At 38.2% G+C, this 19,468-nt stretch overlaps 1 protein-coding gene across 2 annotated transcripts in view; it reads left to right on the top strand.

The window, feature by feature from the left end:
* Window positions 1-19,468, top strand: part of LOC129747054 (LIM/homeobox protein Lhx5) — an 89,630-nt gene that overhangs the window by 60,334 nt on the left and 9,828 nt on the right. For both annotated transcript variants that reach the window (XM_055741069.1, XM_055741070.1), the window contains exon 4: window positions 1,946-2,331. In XM_055741069.1, the coding sequence (XP_055597044.1) occupies window positions 1,946-2,331 (386 nt within the window). The remainder of the gene's footprint in view (window positions 1-1,945; window positions 2,332-19,468) is intronic.

Genomic DNA, 19,468 nt, shown 5'->3' with positions numbered 1-19,468 from the left:
CGGGTCATGCCAGGCAGCAGCACCGCGGTATGCCATCAACGACAGGCACCCCGTACAACCGGGGGAGGAAAGGATATTCCGTTCGCTTTCGGGGTCTGGCCGGTGTGGTGATCCTACTCAACTGGAAACGACAGCTCTCGTGAAGGTTTTGTTTTTTTTCGTGTCTTTGAGAGAACGTGAACCCGTCCATCCGTCGGTGTGGGACCGGTCGATTGTCGTGTTTCTCCGTGTTGTTACGTTCGTGTTTATATTCGTGCTCGTCGTGGCCCGTGTGCTTCGATGTATCCCGGTGTGCAAGGTTGATGGACGTGTGTTTCCTCTCCACCGGTCCCGTTCGCTTGGTTTTGCCGCGGATCAGTCGTATTTCGTATAGGAGGTTTGGTGCTATACAGGACGCTCCATTGAGGAATAGGAGGCAATAGAGCAACCATTTTTATTAAATACAAATTTTATCAAAACATGTTTAGCTAATTTCTCTAAAAAACGAACATTGTTGGGGTTTTGTTTTATGCGTTTCATCTGATTTTGTTAAAAAATAAGGTTCTTCAAAACTTAAATCTCTTTGTGAACGGATATAATTTGGTAGCTCTATTGAACTCGTCCAGCGTTCGAAAGCATGTGGTGCACACTAAGATGCCGACCGCACTGACAGCCTGTCAGTTTATGTAGGTTGATTCGGAATATGTCAAGAAGAATAGGTGGATCATGATGTAACCATGTGATAGGTGCCACACATAGGCGAACGGGAGAAAATTTACTCCCACGAGGTCGGCGAGCAGGGCTTATCAAACGGTTTCAAATAGAATGTTCTTTTACTGCCAAATCATACTGACAGTTGCACCGCAGCAAATCGATCAACCCCATTGGGCAACGTACATATGTAGCTCAGGCAGTATCTCCAGAGCTGTTAATTTGTTGCTCAAATGCGTATGAATGCAGTTTAGTTAGCCATTTCAACGTCGATGCTTTGACATGTGATTGAACATGAAATATTTTAAAGTTTCCCATTCAAACGGCAAACTTTTGTTTCATAAACTAGGCTGTAACTGTCACGATGGATGGCTCCAAGTCCTCCTACACATACACCCATACCTTGGATGTACGACCGCTTGCTGGTGTTATTATTCACTTAAACAATTTCCTTAACAAAACAAAGTGTTGTGTTACAAAGAAAATATACAAGCAATTCATGTGCAAATAAACATTCTTCTACTAGGGGTTGAAACGAGCGCCACCGACAAGGCAGAAAGGACGAGCTGGTGCTTCGGTTCTGTTTTGTTTACCATGGCCATCAGAGTAGGCCATGTGCATCAACTACAGAGCACGCAACTGGCAATTGTACCTGTAGCCTACTAGGAACTGCTAAACCATCGAGAAGATGCCCTTTCTCCCGCTTTCGTTGTTCTATATTGAGCATAGCAGACGTCGTCGTTGAATTTCAAGATGCCCTGCGGAAAGGGGAAAGATACACGCCAGAAGCGTCGTCAAAGTTTGCACAACACAGGAACTAGAGGGAGGGTGCGTTTGTTTGCTTGAAGAAAACCCCTGGAAAATTCCCCGGCCCAGTCTTCTGAGTTTGGACCAAAGAGGGTGGAATATTTCAAGCTTATAGGACTAGGCTCTGCATGCTGTTTGTAAAGAGATTTTAAACGGTTTTTGTTTTTATATTTGAGTTTGGTGCGGACACCGGAGGGTGTATTTTGGACAAGTGCACTGGAACAGCAGGGTGGCAGACGGGATGAATGAGTGGAAAACATATCAAATAAAAATAAAGGGATGACAAAAACAGTTGGTGCTACAGGAGTGCTCTTCAGTTTGATCAGGAAGTACTCTTGTGGTAAAACGATTTCATGTTTCCGACTCTCTTGATTCCACTTGTTACGATTGGAGCAAATATTTGCGTAGCACATTTTGAATAATTGTTTTTCTATGTTTCTTATTGCAGACTCGTTGATGGGATCCGGATCAGAAGATGAAGACGACGATGATCACCTAAGGCCTGGTCTAGGGATGGGCCCACTTGGACCAAACGATGGACCCCTCGGCGCATCGGACCTCTCAGTACAAAGCATGAGTACGGACAGTAAAACGGGACACGACGATAGTGATCAAGGGTCCTTGGATGGCGACCCGGATTGTCGAGGAGATTCACAAGCAGAGAACAAGAGTCCTGATGACGGTGCCGGCGCGAAACGAAGGGGTCCACGAACGACGATAAAAGCCAAACAGTTAGAAGTGTTAAAAACCGCATTTAGTCAAACACCCAAACCAACTAGACACATAAGGGAACAGTTAGCCAAAGAAACAGGACTGCCGATGCGAGTGATACAGGTGAGTCAAATGGGCGATCATTGCAAAAAAAAGATCATCAGAGCATGCCAAGAGCAATGGGCACGCATGAAGCTCACACTTGTCGCACGTCACACCAACATTCGGTATTAATGGGCGCATTGCTGTCTGTCATGGCTCAAATGATAATCCGGCCTAAAAATTAACATACTATCAAAATCCTATCCACCAATTTGCTGGTTAGCAGTCAAGCAAAGCCGCCTTGGATTTGAAAGAGACAAGTCTCGGTCGCACAGCTTGGATATGAGTTTTTTTTCTTCTTACATTCTCCCGAGCACAGCATGCGGCGACTTAATGCGTTGCTTTTTTTCTTGCCTCCGTTTGCTTTTCTCCCACAATCCCCGGATAAGCCTACTATTCGAGAGATGGCAATAAGACATTAAAGAAAACTGTGTTTTTTCACGGTGGAAGGCTTTGAGCAGACGACCGCCTTATAGAAGACGGCAAAGGCTCGTTAAAAAGGATTCTAGATTGGCTGTAATTGTACACCCACCCGCCCTATGCGGTCTTTCCGACACGTCACCTGTTCCTAAAATGCACGAGACTGCGCGACGTCGTCCGTCGGCTGGAATGAAAGAAACCACAAAAGGACAAATGTGACAACTTTTTTCCTCCGTTCAGGATAACTTGATTTACTATGGGAAGAAGGCGTTCTTTTTTGTTTTTGCTTTGCCGGGGATCCACGAAGCTTATTATGCAAGACATCAAGATTCAGACAAAAAAAAAATTTGTAGGTCAGTGAATGACGAATGATGATGATTTTTTTTTCTCTAGGTGCATTTTAAGACAACATGTTAGTTCTATTAATCGGTGCGCTTAGACCCTTCATTAAGTATTTTTGCCGAAAGGCCGACGAGTTCGAAGCGGAATCATTATGAGTTATGGTTTTCCTTCTATCTAACGACTGTTATTTGTTTCGATGAAGGCAACCTCAAAGCGACCCTAATGCCTTTCCATATTTTTTTTTTATAAATCTAGCTACGTTTCTCTAGGTTTTGTTTTTTTCTTTGACAATTGTCAGTGTTGTAGAGATACCTAGCAGTGAAATTTTATTGGTTTAAATGCAATCTTGAAGATAATTACGCTGTTTTAAACTAATGCAAGTAGTGTAAATATTGTAAAAAAAATACTTCGCTATGAATTCAATACTACTCTCTGAGTTATTTGCTTTTCTTTCTAACGATACTTAGCTCACTTTTTTGTCTTTCGAACCATCAGCATCATCACCATTACTCATTTGTACAGAGTAAAAAAAAAACATCAGTTCTGACAAATGTTCCAGACTGAGGGAAATATGATTTATGAATTTTTGGCTCTCCTACCCATCAATATAAAATAGAGGAGAACAAAAAGGTTTAGCCCAACCAAGCTCGAAACGGCAGGTTTTGAACCCGATAACAATCATCGAGCACACCAGTCCGGCTGGTTTTGTTCTTCGCCAAAGCTTTCTCTGCTCACTGTGAACATGTGTGTTTGCAACCCATCTGGTCTTCGATTAAACGATTTTTGATATTCGTATCGCGGCAGTTTTCATGGCCTTTATTCGCCGGGTGTTGGCCCACTGTGCTTTCATCAGCAGGATACGCACAGTTCCAAAATGCATGTTGAACGCGATCCGGCGATGATCGTTGCTGCGATAGTGTCCAAAGTTGTGCTGACATGCTGTTAGCCTGGCTGCCGCCACTGCTGCGATCAAGGTGTTGATAAGTACCGAAAAGCTGTGAAAACCGATTCGATTCGATTGTGCGGCTCTTCCCGTCAGGAAACGACTTCATTTAATGTTTTCTCGTGATCCTCGTTCGTTCTGTCATGTTGATGCACTACCTACACACGCACGTCCAAGCATTGCATTCATTAGCCGCTGATACGGGGCACGCGATGGCATGTGCGTTTTCAACCGGAAATTCATGGCCAAACAGACGAAGACAAATTACATGCTAATTGATCCCGTAAAAATTGCAATCAGAAAAGAACACGTAGACAAGGGTGAGAAATTCCATTCATTCTGCGGCTTCCTGGGTGCGCGGGATCTGTCAAAACGACCTTGATGAATGACCGTGGTGGTTCGCCGGGAGTAACTAGACGGTCGGTAGTAGGTACGAACAAAAATTCAAACTTTTTGGGGTTTTTTATGTTGCTGACCACTAGCAACGGGATGGATCATCCTTCCCATGACAGCCACTCACTGGTTCGCACCTAGGTAGCCGTCAAATAGATGGGTGCTGTGGAATTCACCATCATCTATCGTTGTTGGTGTCGTTTTCAGTATGATTGATTGCGTCGTCCTGCGAGTGGGAGTTGAACCGTAGGACAGGAGCCTGACGGATCATGGTTCTCTGAAATGTTTTCGTTTTCGAGAATGTTGCCAGATGATAGAAAACCTAGGCCATGCATTCCATTTGGCATCTCATACTTAGTTTAAGTATGAACGCTCAGTGAGATTTTTTTCTTGCTGTAGAATATTGCATAAGATTTTTTTCGAAATCAATTTTTTTTCAATTTATCGATTTGAAAAAATACTCCGATTCTTTTCAAGGATGCTAAAATATGACATTCAAAATAAAATATATTTTTGATGAATTTGTATGAATGATCGTATGAAAGTTGAAAAAAACAGCATTTACTTACCAAAGTGGAGGCAATATACATACATAAACTTCATTTTTTTTCTAAAGTGACGGAAACTACACCAATTGAGCGTTATTCGACACCTTATTCGTACCTATCAGAAGAATGCAAGAAGGAGCAACATTTTGCTCTCATAGCCTTCAAATCGTTGTCAGCGACTATATTTTCCAATTTTCTCAATGGTCAATATTACTCAATTCTCATCTGAGTTTTAGCCATCTGAATGCCCTGCTGGTTACAGAGAGAACATGACGATGATTTTCTTACTTGAAGTTCAAGCGGGATCCAAATAATTTCAAAATTTAGAAACATAGCGAACTTTCTACCATATCCGATTTAAACTGACTTCAGACGACATTTTATACGATCTTTCCGCTATGCAGTCTGAATTGCGATTCGCAACACCATTGTAAACGACTTTAGGTTATCTTTTCTGATACGATTTCATGTTTGCTGGGTACTGTTAGGTTTCATAAACAACTAACAAAGCTCTAAGTTTCGAAATTCAACCTCCTAATGGAAAAATACAGATTTCAGCTTCTTCTACATCCTTTACTGAATTCAAATTCCAAAAATGTATTTTTCTTTATATTATTCAGAAAAATATACTGTGCGAGGCCCAATGACCACACATTTTCAACCTGAATCATTAATTTCTCGGAAAATCAACCACAAAAATTTCTATGTTTCGCTTTTCTGATACCTACACTAAGTATTTTTCACTGCTCTGAATAAATAAAGGGTTAGTTGCCCTACTTTGGACCATTTAAGCGGTGGTTTTTCTTAATCTATAAGATTCGCATAAATGGATGGGAGTTTTTTATTTTTCAGAAAGCCCAATTGTTGAGAATGATTTGAAGGATCAACATTTCCAACTTTGAACCTTCTGTTCCAGCTTTGGTACTAAACCGGTTCCTTTTATTGGACTTACTAGATCAAAAACACATATAAGCAGCTTGATTTTCGAGAAAAGTAAAAAAATGATTCAAAATTGAATTTTAAATCAAACAGTATTACAGCTTTTAACATTTTGAATAATCACTAAAATTGCTGTTATGAATATCTCAAAAAATTTCACTAACAGTCAGTCACTGTCAGCAGCACAGTAGTTGGAACACTTTTCACTTGAAGTTTATTTGCACGAACCTAAAAAAAAATATTAGAGATGTTCAATATAAGTTTTGAATTATGCCCCAATTCACGATTCGCACCTTAATTGATGACTGGTTGGTATTGAAACAAAGTTAGGTCTGAAAATGGAATATCATTGTAAAATGTGTCCTATTTCTGAAACCTGTACAAGTTTTCCGGATTTTCCAATGATTTAATTATGTTTTAAGAAAAATAGGTAGTATAGATCATATTCATCACAGTGATAGAAGTTTTCTTTTTAACTTTGGCTTGGACAGAAAAAAACGTGATTTTTTCTTATTCGCTCTGATTCTTCAAAGTAGGCTCACTCACCCTATTTTGTTTTCGAAGCTTCGGAAAAAATAAGAACAAACAGCAATCGAAATATTCCTTTTAATTCAACCACGGCATAAGAAAAGTTCAGATACCAGTATTCCTACAACAACTAAGAGCAAGTTCACTGTTGTTTGGAAAATGTGGTAGAAATTTTGTCACTTTTTGCACATTTTGAAAATATTGCCCTGCAAAAGCATTTTCAAGATCTGTGGCCTTCACGTCTTTTAACAACACGTGTTGTAGTTTCGCATGCTGTGATGAAAAAATAGCAATATTTCTGTCACATACGGCTGAAATGGAATCAGTGCTGTAAAAAAATACAACGCCCAAAGGTCTTGAAAACATTTTTGCATGGTAAAATTTTCAAAATGTCAAAATTTCTACCACTTTTCTCAAAACCAGTGAACTTGCTCTTACTATTTTCTCCAGTGAGCGTTTTCGATTGATCAATTAACTCAGGGTGTTTGTTGTGCAAATGGACCCTCAAACTGCCAGTTATTTCCTACCGTGTAATATAAATTAGGTTTTTTTTTCCCTTAGCGGGGAAAAATAGGGTGCAAGCGAAACGGAGTTCATTTGGAACCACCAGTTTAAATAGTGTAAGAAAAGAGATTTTTTTTAATATTTGTTTTAGGTTTTATAATTAATATTTGTATCTTTGATGCATTGAAATAGTTTAAAAAGTTCTGCATAACTGAATTGAACTTAAAAGTGTAAAAAAAAACTCGAAACTCGTATGCAGTTGAGTGTTAAGAAGAAGAATCGGAGTCCCTGTTCAATCGCACCGGTAGCCCTCGTTTTCTGTAAGAAGCTCCAGATTTATTCATCTGTGATTGACCAGAGAGACATCTATAAATCGTGCGACCCTAATCACATTATGGGCTAAAGTGCGTGTAAATAGATAAAAACATAAAACCCGGTGCTAGAATCTGACCACCATCATCGAAGATGTGGTGAAGGCCATCTCGGTCTCGGGATTTAGAATCCGTTCGCCGTTTTTACGATCATCAGCGCGGGATTTTTTTTTCATTCTCCTTTGACGACGAATACTTATGTCAATCGGCGGTTGTATATCCATCACGTTCTATTCAAACGTGCTTTTCAATAAACCTGCCAGCCGCTCGAGAGACGAACTTTCAGTGGAACTGGTACCTAGGTAGGTATATGTATTCGGTCACAGCAGGCGTGGGAGCTTCCGCCAAACCAAACGACACCACACCTCGAAATGTAGGTGGCAACGGCGGCAGTTTGATGAGATACGCGGTTGCCTAGCAGCAACAGCGGCGGCGCGGAAAGTGCGAGATGAATATGTAGGTACCTATGTTGAACATCGCATAAAGCACCGCTTTTTGTACGAGCTTTAAAGCTGATGTTCGGTTGTGTTTATTTTGATGGCTTGTCATAAAACCCTGTCGGTGATGTTAACGATAAAAATTATTTTTATGATCAATCTGTTCGGATTTGATTTTTCTTCTTTGGATACTTCCGCGAAGAACCAATGATAGCGGAGCCTATCAAATGGTGTTATGGAACTTTTAGTGCGATTATCTCTGATGGTTTCAGGACAAGTCTCAGCGTGTAACTGTAACGCAAAGTTTAGGCTGTTTTAAAACAGCATGAAAACAAATACCTAACTTGAAATGTTCAAATTAACTTTGATTTATTCAATGGAAACAATCAAATGTTTTCAAAATCGTAATTCGATTTATTTTTCGAATGCAGGTATAAAAACTTCTTTGAAATATTTGCCCCTAAATTTTGAGTTATCGCGAAATGCCAAAATTGAAGTCTATACAAAACCGCAAATACTCGTTAATATCGCTCAACTTTGTTTCAAGTAGGTAGCTGCATCATTTCGGTTTCTTAGCTCGAAAGATCTCAAAAGACAAATAACTGTTGCGTGTCCAATTTTGTGGGATTTCACGCTCATACACGTGAGACAAATGTGCGTTTAATCTGACGCATTTTCGTGCAAGTATTTGTAACGAATTTAGATAAACATTCCGTTGTAATTGTACCGAGAAAAAAGCTTTCCCCGGTTCAACATATAGCGAAGCCAAGTGCTGATTATTGAACCTCGAACTTCCGCGAATGTTTGCTTTCCCATTCCGGAGGCATCCACTGATTAACTATCGATACTCGCCGTGACCGTAGCAGACCTTGATGGTGAATTAAGCTCGATTGGAATGGAATTGCTTATTTTCTTCAACCGCAAACTTCAATTGGGTGATTGTATACACAGAACACCCTGGTCTTAGAGCCTTTTCCAAAGTGATAGGCTCGATTCAAGGTGTAGCAAGTGGAATAGTCTTGCGGTAACCACCGGGATCATGATTAGGTCAATCGCTACCTTCGAATGCATAAACCATCTCAATGCCTGTACCAGCGAGATTGCTCCAATTTTCCCAGGCCCAACGAGAAAACCGAAAAAGTATGGTTATTGAACTAAAGATTTTAGTGGTTAGTGGTTGAAATTACGTATGGCACCGCTAAAATGAGGGTGCGGTGAACATGAACTGTGCTGACGGTCGAAAGCAACCTTCACTGTGTACATCATTTACCGTGGCCGCTATCGCGCGCTCTGGCGGGGAAGAAATTATTTTTCCACCACAATCTTCAACATTTTCGCTACGGTTCATTGCAAACGTTCACCGATGCATTTCCACCACTTCCTCAGGAGTCTGTCTCAATCATCGCAAGATAAGTCATAGTAGACCGATCAAATGGCGGCAAATATGTTCGTGCAGCAACCGCGATGTGGCCTGTCTATTTTTTTTATTAATGGCATAGGAGGCGGCATCGACGGCAGCTCAGTAGTGTCAATACCATGAAACGGCTGAAATCGTGCCTCTCTACCAAAGCATGCAGTAAAAGTACACAGCCGGTTCTATACGAGAACGGCTAATCGCAGCAATCATTGGCTTCGGGGATTCCTTGAGCGTGACTGATTTGGTCGTCGCCTGCTTCTTTGCCGTATCTTCACCATGTTGTGTACGGCTGAAAGTTGCTGGAAAATTGTGGGAGTTGGTTCTACGGAATTCGCTCCTTCCAACCAGATTGACTGTGCCACCGCGTAAACTGTCCGTAGCCGAGCGGGCGATTGATTTCACGCTGCTGCCGTACGGACGAAGCGCTAGCTGGCAGTTTCCAAGAAATACTTTCGGCTGAAGGATATCTCGTCACGCGTAGGGACGCGGAGCTCAAATTCGACACAGGGCATGAAATTCGAAATGGAACCTCCGTAAGTTTGGAAACTAAAGTTTTGTTTCTGGCGAATCTATTCGTTTAAAGTCGATCGTAATACAGTTGTAATCTCTGATAGATTTAAAAAAAATATTAACAAATCTCTCAAAAAAACTTTAAACTTTGTTTTCATTTAAAGACTTATACAGTTTAAACAAGCGAGCAAATCTATACATTTCAACGAATATAACCCATTTCAACAAATTGGCCAATAAATCCCGGTAACTTGAAATTAACTTATGATTTGTCTTTCTAAAAGTTGGGTAATCATAGTTTGATACCCGTTAAACTGTAAAACAAATAACTTTTAGTGTCGAGTTTTGAAAAAAAAATTAAGTCTGACATTTGTTATAAACTTATTACATTTATTATCAACATAACGGTTTTTCTTAATAACTACAATTGATCAACATTGGAAAAGATGTGTGGAAAAAATAAGAAACATGTTAAGGTACTAGTACTTCTAGTTATTGTAAAGAGAAATTAAACAAACATTGTTGTGCACTGTTGAAGCATTGTCTACTTTTGCTCAGATTTTCATCAAGAATTTCGGACTCTTAAAGCCACCCTTCTCCGAAACTACGTGTTGAAATTTTTGCTATGGTTTTTCTACTGGATAAAGAAAGCAGCTTTTTTGATTGGGAGAAAAATAGGATAAAAGACATATCTGTACCAACACGTGAAAAGGATCTATCTCCAAAAGTAAACAAAAACCATTTTCAGTACCTCATGATAGGCCAACAGTTGCCCTACTTAACGGTAAAACTTTTTTGAGAAAATAATATTCCGTTACATTGAAAACTCAACTTGAGTAAAGGATCTATAAACATTCTAAAGCCAGAACTGCCATCACATGGATATACACCCTTTACTCTGGAAAATTTTTTCGCTACTACTCCGCAAACAAACTCAAACTAATCAATTCGACTCTTTATTCAACATAAAAACATAGTTTCAAATGAATGCAAGCTTATAACTAAAGCTAAAAATAAGAAAATAGCAAAGGGTGTATAAACAGGTTAGACAAAATATTACGTGAGCTAGGTACTATTTACGATAGTGCGTTGTTTTTTCATGAAAATTTATATTCCTCTATTCTAACATGGGATGCTTCTTAAAAATCGTTTGTCTTTCATAAAAACCAAAAATTTGAAGTGAGTTTTGATTAGGGATTTAAAATAGGTTGTATTTTTTTCAAACGCGTTTTTTTTTGATACGCCATATATGGAGATTAGACTAGTTCACTTTTCGGCTTTTTTCGCTGATCGCAACGCTACTTACAGGGTTTGATCCTCATTCATTTTCAAGTACTCTGGCCGAATTTGAGCTCATTTGAGTAAGTTTCCAGCGTGCGCTAGGAGTTTTATTGAAAAAAGTCCATTTTTCTGGAAAATTTTCGTAGATGTGTTCCTAACAAGCTGTTGTTAATATGAAATGATAATTTTATAGTGCTCGGTGATTGGTATGACAAGCGTTCGTATGGACCTGATTTAGATAATTGACTAAATCAATCCGAAAAAATTTAAAAATTCTAAAACTACCGACTTTTACAGAAAATTTACTTACAAGTTGAGAGCTTAAAATCAGTAGTAAATAGAAAAAAAAATATTTTCTATATAAACTTTTCATAAAAAGATAGCCTTATTTATAACCTTTAATTTGATGTGTAACACTTAATGATCGCAAGAGTGCTAGCAAAGTTATTCAAATATCTATGCAACAAATTTGATTTGATAAAATATTTTTCATTCAAGTTTGCTCCACACCAACTTGTGCACAAGAAAGGATATTTTATTCAATCAAGTACCCCATGACGGGCCAGGAGTTAAGAAAAGTGCGCGCTTTAATCAAGTTGTAAGCAAGTCCTCTTGATGCCACGTTTTGCAGGTTGCATGATGCTAAAACTTGAATGGAGGCAACATTATGATTCAAAGAATGTGATGTGAATGTTTGAATATCTTTGCTTGTACTGTTGTGATAATTAAGTGTTATACATCAAATTAAAGGTTATAAATAAGGCTATCTTTTTATGAAAATTTTATATCGAAAATATTTTTTTTCTATTTACTACTGATTTTAAGCTCTCAACTTGTAAGTAAATTATCTGTAAAAGTTGGTAGTTTATGAATTTTTAAATTTTTTTGGTATGATTTAGGCAATTATCTAAAACAGGTCCATACGAATGCTTATCATACCAATCACCGAGCACTATAAAATTATCATTTCATATTAACAACAGCTTGCTAGAACACATCTATGAAAATTTTCCAGAAAAATGGACTTTTTTCAATAAAACTTCTAGCGCACGCTGGAAACTTACTCAAATGAGCTCAAATTCGGCCAGAGTTCTTGAAAATGAATGAGAATCAAACCCTGTAAGTGGCGTTGTGATCAGCGAAAAAAGCCGAAAAGTGAACTAGTCTAATGGAGATAGATGCTTTTTATGGGTTGGTAAAAGTTTGATACTTTATTCAACATAAAAACTAAGTTACAAATGAACGCGAGCTTAAAACTAAAGCTAGAAATGAGAAAATAACAAAGGGTGTATAAACAAGTGAGACAAAATATTACGTAAGCTAGGTTCTATCTACGATAGCGCGTTGTTTTTTCATCAAAATGGATATTCCTCTATTCTTACATATAGGGGATGCTTCTAAACATCGTTTGTCATTCATAAAATGCAAACATACCAAGTGATTTTTAATTAGCGATTTAAAATAGGTTGTATTTTCTTCAAACACGTTTTTCTCGATTCGCCATATATGGAGATACATCCTTTTCACGTGTTAGTACAGATATTATATTCCATGAAAATGTCATGACTGTTTCCGAATAACTCTATTTAGAGGATTTCTGGAATAGTGACAGCTTTTATTATCTGTATTTTTTTTATAATTTAACAAAATAAAGTATTCAATCATGTTCTACTATCAAAATAAAGATAAAAATTAAGCGAGTAATCAAACTTGTTAACGTTATTCGTAACAATCTATGAATGCACAATGACCTCTTGACTTCGAAGTCTGTCCACTGTTCCCGTCCTTGTTACTATGGGTACGGTTGGAGGTACCAACCACGTTTCATGTTGCTTGACTTTTGCCGGTTATCGAAGCCGCGCTGTCGCTGGCACGATCAAATTGGAACAAGGGAATAACAACATAACTTTGCTGAGTGGCTTCTGCTTCTGTCATTTTTCACATTGCCCGGTGGACACAGAGTCAAAACACGCAATAGAGAAAGAACCGCCCGAAACAATAACAAAGCAATAACAGCAAGCCCCGTGTTCTAGATATGTCTGCCCGAAACGACCAAAGGGCAAATGGTGTTGCGGTGGTGATGGCGCCCAATTCGCTTAGTCATCGAAACATGATTAGCTACACGACGATTTGAGCCGAACCAGCAACCGCAGCACCGCGCCAGAGAGACCGCTCTATGCTAGATTTTACAACGACCGGGACGCCATCATCCGGGAAGGTTTTAGAGTAGGTACCGAAAAGCACCGTGGGGGTTGTAACGTTTGTTGGCAGGGAGACAACCGTCGTCGCCTTCTAGGATGGAGGCTAGAGCACAAAGGAAAGCCCTACGATATCAAATTGGCAGTGACTACTTTGATGTTTCCTTTCATCGGCAAAGTCTATCAGAAGAAAAGTTGCCTTCTGCTGTTCAGTTGTACACATAGAGGTATCTATCTGATGAAGGTGGAAAGCCAAAACTAAAGTAGAAATATCATTCTGCAGCCTTGAGAAAGTTTAGCCTCGCATCTTTCATTCACTGAATAAACTTATAAGAAGGGGGCAGAGGGTGCTGACGAAGTAACCAACTAGAAGGACCAACTGCACATAGCATCGTCATGTTCGTCGTTGTATGCCGTCGGTTTTTAGTACAACCGTGTGGATGGTGCACGGGGTAACGTTTTACGTTTTCTTCCAGGCGTAACGAATTTTCCGTCGGGCCACCATGCCCGAGGAGCATAGAACCGAGCCAGAAGAATTTATATCTCCTGCTCTCTGTCTGGTAGTCCCGTATTCAAACTGAACCAATCTGAAGAGTTGGGAAGTTTTGGTAGGCCAATGAAAATATGCAGATAGTCGTTGCATCGATTAAGTCGACATTTGCATTGATTTTGTCAACAGCTAATTTTTTAAATTGAAATGGATCATCATTAAAATAGAATGAAAAATATAATTTTATTCCCAAAAATCATATTGAAAAATATAAAAACACCCTCTAGAAGCCCTGTCATTTTTTTAAATCTTTTATAAGTTTTCAAATAATATTTTTGGTTTCATTATATTTTGACGTTCCACATGATAACGTATCTAGCGGAAAAAATTAACGTGATTGGAGATATTCGAAATCACAAAGTAGGCTACTCCCACGAGTAAACATCTCCTTTGAATGTAAACAAATGATGTCGCGTAAGCAAGGTTGCCAAAATCACAGAAAAATCTGTATTATCATAGAATTTTGAGCAAAATTTCGTCACAGAATCTGTGTCACAGATCACAGAATTTTTCAATTTTTTACAGAATTCACAGATTTTCTAAATTTGGCACAAATTTTAAAAATTATTATTTATTTTTTTCATTTTCGACTTTTTATTTCTGACTATAATTCATGAAAATATGAATCACATTGTTATGTAAATTGATTTTTTCAATTGAAACTGTAAGAAATTTCCAATTTGTTGATCTTTGACATGATTTCTCTATGAAATTCATAGAAAATGCGTCACAGAAAATCGTAACAAAATTTTAGGTTCAAATCACAGTTTTATTTGTAAAACACAGAATTTTTTCGGCAACCTTGCGCGTAAGTTAATGCTGCATACACCGAGGCTCACTAGATGGATAGCAAAGACGTCATCATCAGGAATATATCACCTTGTGTTCTTGAACACCGTGACTGCCCAGTATAATCAATTTTAAAGATTAAAGAAGTACAGTCTTTTTTTATTTTAAATCATTAAATTGTCCTACATTTCTCGACAACAGTCACATCGTCGTTCCCCAGTTTTATGATATTCTTCCCAACATCACTGTCATCAAATTGTTCCGCGAAACATAATAAATTGAACCTAGCAAAAGAAATACCAAACATTGGCACCTTATAAAGTTCTGGATTTTATACCCCAGCCGTTAAATGTGTACGTTTGGCCGATTTTTACTACCGGTACTTCGACGAATGGCAGTAAGAATTATTGCTCCAAAATCCTTGACATATTTGAGTGGCCGCTTGGGTGATTTTCCTCGGAACAGTTCATTTTTTTCCGTTGGTTTATCCCAACTTAACAGCACTACCGCTGCTGACCGAAGCCATAAGGCTTCAAAAAAGCATCATCCTTGGTCATCGAAATGCTAGCGGTAGACTCTCGCCTTTGCACCTCCCGAGGAACCAGAATTTTGCATGTCTAATGATGATTTAATGCTTGCGCTCTTCTGAGAAAGGAGGCGCGTAAAACTCATATTATTTTGACAGCCTATAATAACGATCGATAAATTATGTGCTCCAGGGTACAACACATCGTCATCGCTGTTCGAGAGTCCCGTTTTTCACGTTCGATCATCATCGTCAATAATAAGGGGACCAATATCAACACAACTGGCTACCTTTTCCTTTTTGGGAATCATTTGTCCTTTGACGACCGTATGACGGCTTGTCAAATTATGATGGGGCCGAGTTAAAAAAAAATATCAATATTTGCTAGAATTTATTTCATAAAAGGCTTTAAGACTTTTGCGATTCGATCGAAGTTTATCAAATAAGTACCAAAAACTACGAATCGATCTTTCCCGTCAAACGAACATCGACTTTTATTGAATGTAGCATTTGTAAGCCGTTTGTTTAAGCAGAGTAACAATTAAAATTTAGAAAACAAAATCGTGACAGCGACACCCGTTAGCAACGACGGGCACTATAGAAGCAGGCCTGGCGGGCGGGAATGGGTTGCTCGAAACACCAACCTGGAACAACTCAGCATGCGGTGGCGGTCTGATGGGGGAACCCGCACGTTTAATGCTCGGCACAGTGCTCCTATATCAACTTAAAATGTACGAAATTTCAGAATCAAACAACACGAGTTTATGAGTTGCTTTTTATCACATCCCAAATCAGGATTCCGATGCGACTCAAATTTTGATCGCGACCAGAGCAATTGTTTAATTTTCGAAATTCAAAACAAACAAAACAGTCTCCCAGAGTGAAAAAGTTTCGTGAATTGTGAATGAATGAAACTGAGATAGGGTTAGTTGCCCTACTTTGGACCCTTTAAGCGATGGTTTTTAAATAATCATGTTTTTCTCATAAATGGGTGTGAGGTTTACATTTATCAGGAAATTTGTTTATAGCTCATGGTCTAATCTGCAAGTTTCAATGAAAATTTTCAACACAGGTCTAGCCGTTTATAAAATATTTGTAAAGATATGAATGATTGGAATTTCCATCTTTGAACCTACTGTTCCTATTTTGGTACTGAACTGGTTCCTTTCGTTGGATCTAGATCTAAAATTCCTATAAAAAGTATGATTTTTCGGAAATAATTTAAAGAATTCATTAAAAATGTAATTTTTAATCAAATGTTATCATAAACAAGTATTACAGATTTTCAACGATTAAAAATACTTAAATTTCTGTTATGAATAGCTCAAACACTTTAACCCCGTTAGCTCTATCAGCAGAACTATATCTGAAACTTATTTGTGTTTAATTACTTGTTGTTTATTTGCGTAAAGCTGACAAATTTTTTTTAGAAAAGTTCAATATTGTTTCGCAATTATGCACAAATTAGAAATTCACACCTTTGTTGATTTGGAGGTATTGAAACAAAGTTTAAGTGATGTCAGGTAAAAGAATGGAACATCAAAGTCAAAAGTTTCCTATATTTGGACCCTATGCAAATTTTCCGGGTTTTCCATTTATTTTCCTTTATTTTAGGAAAAGTAAGTAGTACTCCATATTCATCACAGTGAAAGTAATTTTCCTTTTAACTTTGGCTTGGACAGTAAAAAAAGATGATTTTTCCTTATGTACTCGGATTTCTCAAACCGCGCCCCACTATGTAAGCTGTCTGAATTACCACTAATTAGAAGGTACATTTTTAAAAACGTTGAAAATTTTATCAGAAACACTTTTTATGGCAAAAAGCGGTATGGTAGAATCCAGGAAGAATAAGAGTTCATTGTGTGTCCAGGAATATCTTTAATATATGCCAGCAAAATGAATTATTAAGAATTTTCGGCATTTTTAGGACTAAAGTAGGCGCTAGGTCCAAAGTAGGAGCACTCACCCTATTCTATGAGTTATTGATCTGAAAATTGTTCCGAAATATAATTATTAAGAGTGATTTTAGAATTATTTATGGCTATTTTGGAAATAACATTTTAACTTTTTCCATAAATAATGTTAAGTGATCATTAGTACTTTAATTATCGAAAAGCGTTTTATATGCAAGACATGTTCGTAATTAACCTTTTCCTAAAAGCGTATGATCTTTGCCCAACATACTTTTTATTTTCATATTTCCCTTCCTATTTTCTTTTGGAGCAGGCTTTGATTTTTTTGACGCCGCACGCATTTTTTCCAGCTCGGGGAAAATTTTAAATAAATGAAGTTTAAAAAGTTTTAATAAGGGTTATTTGTAGTGTTGTTCTTAAAAGTTTGTGAAACACATATCCTGTTTATTGTGATAAATTGAAACAAAATATTCTCCCAACGTGGGTGAGCAATTGAAGTCAGAGAAATAAGCCATCATGGTAGCGATTTTTCCCCCAGATCTGTCGCTGTGTCCTTGAGAAAGTCCGCCGAAAGTTTGCCAAAAAGAAAATTTTAAGGAAAAAGTCGTTGTAACTATGTACTATTCTAAAATACTAAAATAAATATTCCTCCCAAGCTTAGCTCGTCATTGCGGGTCATTCTGGCTAAAATTTTCCCGCAGATCCTTCGCTGTTTCCTTGGGAAAGTCCGCTAATAGGCCAAAAGAAAATCATATAAGAAAAAGTGGTTCCCAAAAAAGCCGAATGTGCACGTCAGATTTCAACGAATATGAGATTGTGAAATGTTTTTCCCTGGGGATAAAACATTGGAAGCAGTATTGATGGCTCGAAAAAGGTGTTTTTCTAATTTTCTGTACGTCCTCTGAGTCACGGCTTACTGAGACCAGCAAATTTTCTAAAGTTGCCACTCGAAGATAACTATCCATTATAAATTCTGTTACATTAATGGTGCGGTAAGAGCAAGTTCACTGGTGTTGGGAAAAAGTGGTAGAAATTTTGTCACTTTTTGCACATTTTGAAAATTTTGCCATGCAAAAACATTTTCAAGATCTGTGGCCTTCAAGTCTTTTAACAACACGTGTTGTCGTTTCGCATACTGTGATGCAAAAAAAAGGAATATTTCTATCACATACGGTTGAAATAGAAACAGTGCTGTAAAAAAATGCAACGCCCAACGATCTTGAAAACATTTTTGCATGGTAAAATTATCAAAATGTCAAAATTTCTACCACTTTTTCCCAACACCAGGGAACTTGCTCTAAGTTGTAATAATCATCAATGTAATAAATTATTAAATATATAATAGCTTAACTCTATTACATGGTTGAACGTGGGGTTTGACAGGGCTTCAAACGGTCGGTAAACTGATATACAATGGATTGTGGATTCAAGCCAGCCGGAGTACCTCGGCAAATTTGGAATCATCAGTAGGTTACAAAGGCACCTTTCCAGGATTCTTTATTTGTTTCCAACAGTTGGAAGGGAATGAGATGAGCCAAACCTGTCCCAAGCCAGTGGTAACGGACCCGTTGGAAGTGCTGCAATTATTGTTGATTAGTTAAGCATGAACAATATTTGAATGTACGATCGAGACTTCCCGTACCGACTCGGCTTGAAAGACCTATTAGAAACTGATGGGGTTTCATAAATACAGGCTGCCCCAAATTTGTATGGGAAATTCAAAACCTGTGAAATGTTATGCGCTGCAGGCTGAAATTGATCCTTGTCCTAGTACAAGATCTCATGCCAAATTTGGGCCAGATCGGATCACGGGAAGGGGTCGCTCAACGAACCTTCCCGCCGCCGATTTCTTCCAAAAACGGTTTTTCTTAAAGCCTAAACTATGAAAAATATTTCATCCGAAGACTGCATTTCAATTAGAGTTAAGATAAGAAAGTTATTAGGCTGCAAAAATGGGGTAACTTTTTTAAGGATGGTATTCATCACTGTTAATGAGTCGAGGCGGTCGAACATATTGACGCCTCATTAACAGTGCTGAATACCACCGTTAAAAAAGTTAGCCCATTTTTGAAGCTTAATAACTTTTTTATCTTAACTCTTATCGAAATGCAGTCTTCGGATGAAATATTTTTTATAATTTAGGATTTAAGAAAATATGTTTTTGAAAGAAATCGGCAGACGGGAACCAAAGTTATTGATGAAAAACTGATTTTTCATGTTTTTCGCGATCAAAATGTCTCGAAATCCCATACAAACTTCAGGCTCGTTGAGCGACCCCTTCCCGTGATCCGATCTGGCCCAAATTTGGCATGAGATCTTGTACTAGGACAAGGATCTATTTTAGCCTGCAGCGCATACCCCAAGCAACCAAAAGTACGGATAACATTCCTCTATCAGGTTTGATCAGCTTAATCGAGTATGCTAATATAACTTCTTTTCAGCTCAATTTTTAAGTAGTTAAACGAACTTTAAAGTTGACAAAAAGTTCGCATAAATCGTCAAACAACTTCTAACCAGCTTCAAAATCCACTTTATAAGCAGCATAAAAA

The sequence above is a fragment of the Uranotaenia lowii genome, chromosome 2 (genome assembly GCF_029784155.1).
Source record: "Uranotaenia lowii strain MFRU-FL chromosome 2, ASM2978415v1, whole genome shotgun sequence".
Classification (NCBI taxonomy): Eukaryota; Metazoa; Arthropoda; class Insecta; order Diptera; family Culicidae; genus Uranotaenia; species Uranotaenia lowii.
This window is presented reverse-complemented; position numbering and strand designations above follow the sequence as displayed.